Source organism: Danio rerio, chromosome 19 (genome assembly GCF_049306965.1).
Source record: "Danio rerio strain Tuebingen ecotype United States chromosome 19, GRCz12tu, whole genome shotgun sequence".
In the NCBI taxonomy this organism is placed as follows: Eukaryota; Metazoa; Chordata; class Actinopteri; order Cypriniformes; family Danionidae; genus Danio; species Danio rerio.
In genome coordinates this window covers 12,330,633-12,339,789 of record NC_133194.1, presented here as the reverse complement: position 1 = coordinate 12,339,789, position 9,157 = coordinate 12,330,633, and the positions used below count along the sequence as shown (strand labels likewise).

At 35.5% G+C, this 9,157-nt stretch overlaps 1 protein-coding gene across 1 annotated transcript; it reads left to right on the top strand.

Annotated features, from left to right (window-relative positions):
* Positions 1-1,349: 1,349 nt before the first annotated feature.
* ssr2 (signal sequence receptor, beta) lies at positions 1,350-8,988 on the top strand. The gene is made up of 6 exons (NM_001001399.2): positions 1,350-1,452; positions 2,948-3,105; positions 3,651-3,749; positions 5,076-5,184; positions 8,318-8,395; positions 8,493-8,988. The coding sequence occupies exons 1-6, from the start codon at positions 1,447-1,449 to the stop codon at positions 8,601-8,603; spliced, it is 561 nt and encodes a 186-aa protein (NP_001001399.2). The 5' UTR covers positions 1,350-1,446; the 3' UTR covers positions 8,604-8,988.
* Positions 8,989-9,157: the final 169 nt, after the last annotated feature.

Here is a 9,157-nt window from a genome sequence, read left to right as displayed (position 1 = left end):
TTAGCATGCGCAGGATGAAGCATCTGCCAGTGTGTTATTACAGGACATAAACATTTGACCATAAAAAGGCATGAGATGTCTTTCTTTTATAGACTGTATTAAGTCTTATATATGTTAAACTATACTTCTACACAAGAATGAAAGTTAACCAATTTTAACTAAACTTTTACTTAATCAATAATTCAAACTGAACAATTTTAATAACCCATAGATTTTAATGAAATGTCTCATTGATTACGATAAGTATGCGTCTGATTTTTTTTTAAAATAAAAGTTGCAATTTTTAATACACAAATTTCTTTTTACAAGTGAACCGGTGAAACAACAAAATTTCACAAATGTTTATTTTCAGATAAAATGCAAAAATTAAATATAAATTAATATTAAATATATTAAATATAGATATAAATTCATTTATTCATTTTATTTTCAGCTTAGTTTCTTTATAGATATTTATTAAATTTAAATATATATATATATATATATATATATATATATATATATATATATATATATATATATATATATATATATATATATATATATATATATATATATTAGCGAAGAAAGAAAATTAAATCAAATCAAGATATAATGAAACTTTTAACAATAGTAAGTACAATAGTATTATTATTGTATAATACAATAGTAGGGCGACATGTTGGCTCAGTGGTTAGCACAATCGCCTCACAGCAAGAAGGTTGCTGGTTCGAGTCCCGGTTGAGTTGGCAGTTCTGTGTGCAGTTTGCATGTTCTCCTTGTGCTTCTGTGGGTTTCCTCAAGGTGCTCCGGTTTTCCCCCGCTAATCCAAAGACATGCAGTATAGGTAAGTTGAATAAGCTAAATTGGCCGCAGTGTATGTGTGTGAATGAGTGTGTATGGATGTTTCCCAATACTGAGTTGCAGCTGGAAAGGCTATATATTCTATATATGTCTAAAAGATATGCTGAATAACTTGACGGTTCATTCCGCTGTGGCAACAGAATAAAGGGACTAAGCCGATAGAAAATGAATGGATAATACAATAATACAGTTTTTTCTTTGCTTGTTTGTTTTGTTATTTTGTACCTTGTTTTGGGAATGCTGATCTGTGTTTGGGCGCCTCTTTAACCGTGATATTTCAAAGTTCGGGACGCTTAATTAGGCTGTCTGTTTCAGCTTGTAATAATAACCGTAGGTAGCCTATTTTCTTAGCTCTTCACGAAAACAATTATACTGCACACCTAAGCTTTATTTTTAGTTTGTTTTACTTCATTTAAGCATGAATTTAGGCCTTACTTGAAAACTGTTCATATTCAGATACGATGTTCCACCCGAAGCAGCAGGCGGCACTGTGGGATGTAGCTTGTATCCGTAAGCACAGCGGACACGTCATGCTAGCGGAAGACTAAAATCATCTGCGCGTGCGTCGAGCTGTCTTCGTGATTTTGAGGCTCGAACCAGCAGATGAAGGTAAAGTTGCTGCTAAATATGTATGGTTAATAAACAAAATAAGCTGAGGGTAACACATTATATCAATGCTTTTTTTCCGAGATTGTGTAGGCTATACGTAAGCAGTTGATATTTTATTTAAGATCTGAGATGTATGTGAAGTACACGTAATCACAGTTTGTCACCTTGTTGAAACGAGAATATTTCAGAATTGCATTGCTTCTCTGATTTAATTATAAGGCTTTACAGGCATTTTTGCTGTATTAAATACTAATATATGTTTGCGGTAAAACAATGACTCTGAAAGCCAGTAGTGTGTATTTTTTTGTGATCAGAGTTGTACACGTAAGCATACATACGTTAACTGTTACACTAGTGGCTCTTCATTGCTGCTTGTTCAAACTAAATTACTTATTTAAAATGTGAAACATCACAACTCTTAAATTATTTTTGGAAAGCCTAATTTATTTATTTATTTTAATCTACTTAAATTTGTAAAAACGATTGAGTTTGGACAACATGAATGGGTTGTGTGGGATTCTCCATATTTAATTGAGGTGAAGTTGGTTTTTATGTTCGCATATTCCTTCATTTAACGGCCCCTGTGTTGTTTAGCTACGCTACGTTTCTTTGAACATTCGGTCTAATTTAACATTCAAGTAAAATGATTTCCGCATTTAGAATTTGAAAATAATACTTTTCTGAAGTTATATTAGAAAGGAGATTGTCTAATATATCCATATTTACAGTATAATGAACAGTCTTGTTTTTTTATATTTGTAAATAAGTTATTATTTTTTTAATTATTATTATTTTTAAATGTATGTTTAAAATTAATTAAATGTGAGTGCTCAATTCTTAAATCTAGAACTGTTATCTGCTAAGAAATATGTTTCGTAAATCCGTAAATTTTTTCATTTCGCTTCATAAGCTGTACTAAATTACAACCAAAACCAACTGTAAAAATAAATATGTAGGCCATTTGTCTAATGTAAATGTTTTTCTATTTTTATTAACTATTTTTTATATATCACTGTCTCTGTATTCACCACTTCACAGTTGTAGTACACCACATTAGTGATAACTAGGGCTGGACATTTTTTTTGCCATTTCTGTGCGTGGGAGTATCATAACTTAACCTAATATATGGAATAAAAAATAATGTGTTGACTTTTAAGGTTTACAAAGCAAATTCGATTAGATTTACTTGTTAAAGCAAGTCTTTCATATAATATATCTACTAAAAGACAGAAAACATTAAATTGTATTGTAAATCGAAAGAGAATTTTCATATTAGACAACAATATTACTGAAATTAATAAATAAAATGTAATAAATATAAATTTATACAAGTAAATAGATGTGATGGGCTATGGGGCTAATCATTGCGCATTTCTGCGTGTATAGATACTGTGTGTGCCTAGTGATAACACTGTTGTTGTTGCGTCTAAGTAATTATTTTTTCAAATCGTCAGCAGCAGTTTTGTATGTTAAACATGTAATTTTCCCCCCACAGATGAGGATACTCTGTATATTTGCTCTGGTTGCTGTGGTGGGTCTGGTGGCAGGAGAGGAGGGGGCTCGTCTTTTAGCCTCTAAGTCCCTGTTGAACCGTTATGCTGTGGAGGGACGAGATCTTACCCTGCAGTACAGCATCTACAATGTGGGCACCAGGTATTGACTTCTCTTTGCCGCTCTCTAATCGATGAGATGATTATTCTTTAAAAGTAGGACTGTTTATTTTGTTTTTATTTTTTTGCCGTATCGGACACATGAGACTCTCTTATGGACATTTACTCAAAGAGGCCTAGTGGTTAGTGTGCCAACACATGGTGCAGTAGCACTTCAGGGCATCTAGAGTTTAAATCCCGGCTCGAGGACATTTGCCAACCCTAACCCCCCCCCCTCTCTCTCTCCCCAACTTTGCTTCCTAACTTTGCTTCCTGTCTCATTACTGCCCTATCAATTAAAGGCAAAAAAGCCAAAAATATATCTTAAAAATAAAAAAAATGCTCTATTTTTAATGTAATCAGACAACGATTTTTATCTGCGGCAACTTTTATATAAAATAAAGTGAAGTCATGCAATTTTTATCAAAAGTAAACCTTATAAAACTGTTTTAGATTTTTATCTTGTGTATAATGTATTGCTCATTAAGTTGTCTTTTTATTGTCATTCACTCATCATATTCATCTTTATATTTTATTATTATTCTCTAGTGCTGCCCTGGAGGTTGAGCTGTCCGATGACTCTTTCCCTCCTGAAGATTTCGGCATTGTCTCAGGAATGCTGAATGTAAAGTGGGATCGCATTGCTCCGTATCCTTTTTCATGTTTTATCTATATGAGTAAAAGGCAAGACATGACATAGCATTTGGAGTTTACTTAAAATTTGCACTACATTCAGTGTAACAATTGGGTAAAACTGGTATGAAGGATAGTGTAAAGATTTTAAATGACAGTTTATTTATTTTGTATTTTTTAGACTCCGTCATGATCCTTGTATCCAGTTTATATTATTAATCGTTAAGTCATAACTTATTATTGCTAAAATTACTTCAAAGGGTTCTCTATTGATGCATTGAATAACTTTTTAGTGGTTGCCACCTGAAAATCCTGGTAAGAAGTGTTGGGCAGCACTTTCTTTAGTAACAATTACAAAATTATGACTTTCAAATTAACGTTTTAACATTAAATTAATCTCACCAAATTTAATACAGACCAAATGTTGACATCCATTTCTTAAATCATTAAGCATTTGCAGTTGATGCACAAAATGAAACATTCTTGAGTTAAAAAGGAATAATGCAAATGATCTGAATAACAAAAAAGTTCGCCAATAATCTCACCAATTAATTTTTTTCTTGAACTTATGCAATCATCTTGATCCTTTTAGTTACTATTAAATATTGTTCTGCAAAATAAATAAGTATAAAAAAAAACAAATTATTTCTCTGAATTTGTTGCTATATAACTATTGTAACTTTACACTGTTTAGTCAAATGTATGTGGGTGTCCTGCCCATAACTTTACAGGACAAACTACACATTTAATAAATACACTTAAAACAGTTACAAATCATAGATTCACCCTGCATTTGCTCTTGATTTAATTAACTCAAGATGATCTAAAGACACCAATTTTTGTAATCTCAATTCAGACTGAAGAAAACAAGAACAAAGCTGTATGCATAAAATCATTCTAATCAAATTCAGTGTCAGCAAAAGGAGTATAATATCTCTGAGAACGGAGGGAAATATTTCTCAAGTTTTGTGTTACATAAGACTGCAGAGGTATAAAAGCAACATCCCAAGATGGCCATGTAAACAATCAAACACCACTGCATTTCTCTCCTAGTCAACAGAAGGCCAAGCCTATGTTGTACAATGATGAGCTAAGTTAACAGTCAGTTATGAATATTAGTGCAGCATGATGATAAACTGCATCCAATAAACAAAGGTTATATTACAATAACTGCTAATTATTTACCTAAAAATGCACAATTTTTATTAGATTTATTTTTGTATTCTTTTTGAGTACTCTAGACACTTGGTGTTTGTCATCTGCAGTGTGTCAGACAGCCAGGGTGCTTGATGTACTCTTGTTGATTAGTAGAATATATTCCCTAACTCTTCCTCTCTACAGTGCCAGTAATGTTTCTCACACAGTGGTTCTGCGGCCACTGAAAGCCGGATATTTCAACTTCACCTCTGCTTCTGTTAGCTACCTTGCGCAGGAAGGCGGACAGGTTGTGGTAAGTGAAAATATAGTGCTTGTTGATGACAAAACATCATCAAAACATTTCTCACTTTATTTAGAACTGCAGGGCAAATGTTAAATTTAAAAATTCAAAAATATAAAATAAGTATTAAGGAAATTTAAAGCATTCTTTTAGACTAACGCCCCATTCACATGGGGCGTCAGCTTCAACGCTTTCCATTCACTTTGAATGGGTGAGTTCAGGCGTTGCCGAACTGCATTGTAGATCTGTCGGCGCTGCTTCACAGGCATTGCTTGCTGCAGAAGATGGGACTTGCTCAACTTTTCAGAGACACTGCTCGCTGCAGAGCTGTTTTAATGCGTACACCCACCCCTAACCCCAACCCCCAGTGACATCACTCGTAGAAGAAGTGCAAGAAAGGAGGGGCAAGAGCTCAAGCTCCCTCTCGCTGGAGCTCAGCTCTGCCCAAATAGCTCTGCAGTGAGCATCACTTGACTTTTCAAGCGCCAACGGGAGCGTCAGCCATTCAGATCGCTGTATGCAAATACAGCATCTCAGACAGTGGCCTATTACGGACTAATTTTATTGGCTCATGCTGCTATGACTATCGCGTCAGCCTCAACTTCAGACACGCCCTCTGTCAAGCATTGACGCTAAAGCCCCGTGTGAGTGAGGTGTAATGATTAAAGGCTCAGCATTGAATATCTACAAAAAATGCCAAATGTAAAAATGGTACTTGCGAGCACGCTTGTTTCTGTCTTTACAGTAATACTTTTCAACATTTGGATGAGCTCATTTTTACAGTAAACACTATTTTGCAACACCACAAAATAAACGATAGAGAATATTAAATGATAATGGTTTTCTGTACACGGTCGGCATGGAAAAACTCTTAGCCATATTAAAATAGCTTGGATTGTGTTTTAAAATTATAGTTAGCCCAAAAATAAAAAATTGTCATTTACTCTGTCCACTTGTTTTAAACCTTTTTGAGTTTTTTTTCTGATTAACCCAAAAGAAGATATTTTGAAGAATGTTGGAAACCGGTATTGACTTAAGTAGGATTTGTTTGTCTTGCTATGGATGTCAATGGCTATCAGTTTACAACATCCTTTAAAATATATAATCTTTTGGATTCTAAACAGAAAAACTAGTGAATGGGGGGAAAAAAGTTTGGAATCTTTTAGCTAAAATGCATTTTTATTTTAAATATTAAAATTGAAAATGAAAACAAAAAATGATACATGAATCTTACAATACGTCAATGTTTTCCAGTTTAATCCATTTTACTTCCACAAAGTGCTTAGTGATTTTCATGCTACGGTGGTTGTCTGTTGGCATACGTGTGTTTATCACGCAAATTTGGTCCCAAAAAGGTGTGTGAGATGAGTAATGGTACTAGGGATGTAATGTAATGTAATGTAATGTAATGTGTATTTATATAGCGCATTTATTGTGTATGGTCATACACCCAAAGCGCTTCACAATCATAAGGGGGGTCTCTCCACACCACCACCGGTGTGCAGCATCCACTTGGATGATGCGACGGCAGCCACAGGACAACGGCGCCAGTGCGCTCACCACACACCAGCTATTGGTGGAGTGGAGAGACAGTGATACAGCCAATTCGGTGGAAGGGGATGATTGGGAGGCCATGATCGTAAGGGCCGATAGAGGGACTTTGGCCAGGACACCGGGGTTACACCCCTGCTCTTTCACGAGAAGTGCCATGGGATTTTTTTATGACCACAGAGAGTCAGGACCTCGGTTTAACGTCTCATCCGAAAGACGGCGCCCACTGACAGTGTAGTGTCCCCTTCACTTTTACTGGGGCATTAGGACTCACACAGACCACAGGTTGAGCGCCCCCTGCTGGCCTCACTAACACCACTTCCAACAGCAACCTGGTGTTCCCTAGTGGTCTCCCATCCAGGTACTGACCAGGCTCAGCCCTGCTTAGCTTCAGTGAGTAACCGGTCTTGGGCTGCAGGGTGACATGGCTGGGATGCAACGATTAACCGGTTTCACTATTAACGCGATTTAATTTGTCACTGTTAATTAATCGTAAAGGCTTCTCAACACCGTGTTTCTGCACGGAACAAAACTGCAGCAACTAAACAAAGTGGTGCCAACTGTGTGCTAGTTTGTACACCAAGACTAACTATGACTGAGGCTATTAACTAAGGCAGGCTCGTGCAAGTTTGTTATTTCCAATGGAGTGACGCGCACGCGACGCAACGCGCTCACGATTTTTAGGCGCACATAGTTGAGATGATGGGGCTTTTGTGACACCAGGAATTGAAAACAGCTAAAGTTTGAGGAAGAAGCAATGGAAAGTACACAGATTTGCAAACCCACTTAAAGTTACAAATAATGGCGCTGATGAGAGCGATCGTGGTCAATACCAGCTGAGATTAACCGAGTGTTTTCGGAGAGAGTGCTGAAAGACTTAAAGCCTGTTTCACACCGCAAGCGTGAGCAGAGCGTGTTTTTTGCCTGCATTGATAATGACCAAAAGCACATTAAATGAGCAGTTTTATCCAATAAATGCATCGATAATATCCAGATTTTTATATATTCAATTAAATTAACTTAAACGATTAGAACAGCAACAAATATTTAGTTGGACCCGAACTACAAAATGAAATTTAAAACAATTTTAAACTAGTTTTAAACTAATGGAGTTTTGAAATCAATTAATGCAAATTATCGAGATAACCGTGAAACCGTGATTATTTCTTAGACTATAATCGTACAACCAAAGTTTGTAATTGTTGCATCCCTAAATGTTATAAATATTTTATACAAATATGTATTTAATGTCTAACATTTTAAAATATCTCCTGTTTTTAAAAATGTCAAATGTAATTTGAGTGTCTTAACCTTCAAGTTTCATTGATTGACCAAAATGTTTAGTGATTTAATGCATCTATAAATTAAAGGGATAGTTCCCCCAAAATTAAAAAGGTACTCCCTATTTGCTCACTTTTAAGTCATACCGAACCTTTGAGTTTCCTCTTGTTGAAGGAACATGGTTTTTTTTTTTTTTTTTTTTTTTTAAAACAATAAATTTAAATGATAATTTCTGTATTGCGAGGACAAATGGAAATCTTGCATTATTGCTAGCGCATATAATTATCGACTTTTCATTCTTTCCATCCTTTAGGTTGGTTACACAAGTGCTCCGGGTCAGGGAGGCATTCTGGCCCAGAGAGAGTTCGACAGACGCTTTTCTCCACATTACGTAAGTGAATTAGCCTGCCAAATTTAAATAAAAAGGCTTTTAATGTTTATAATCTCCTGTTATTATAATTGTATAATTTTTATTTCTTTTCTAATAGCTGGACTGGGCAGCTTTTGGCGTCATGACTCTTCCCTCCATTGGCATTCCTCTGCTCCTCTGGTACTCTAGTAAGAGAAAATACGACTCTCCGAAGAGCAAAAAGAACTGAGTTTGCCATTTACTGGACAAAAAAAACAAAACAAAAACAGATCGGGGGTCATTACATGAATGCGTTGGTGGGAGAGGGGCGGTTGGCTTTAGTGGGTTGAGAATGTTGTTTCTGAATAAATTAATTACCCATATTGGGGTAAACGCTCAACAATTTAATCTGTTTTTAAGTGTTGTTGGTCTTCAGGCGGTTAATTTGAGGATCTGGCCTTTAAAGCTTAAAGTAGGATCATTGTCAAGCTGCTTTTGACATTAAAAGTGGCCATTCCGGTCGTGTTTGTCCTTCATTTTGTAATGAGTGCAAGATTCCGATGCTAAACAGAACTGTACAGCCCTTCATGATCAATGTGAGGCTTGTTTGTGGAAATAAAAGAGGGTTTTACAAAGATGCGTGTCTGAAATGTGCTTTTACCAGCGTGTCTGCTGTGTGCTGTTGTGATATTTCTCGTTTGATAAGCAGTGTGTTCTTGGTCTATTATGGACATCTCATTGATAACAATTATCATTTGAATTTATTCATATTAGGGTTGATAAAAATAGTTGGTAATTGTTAAA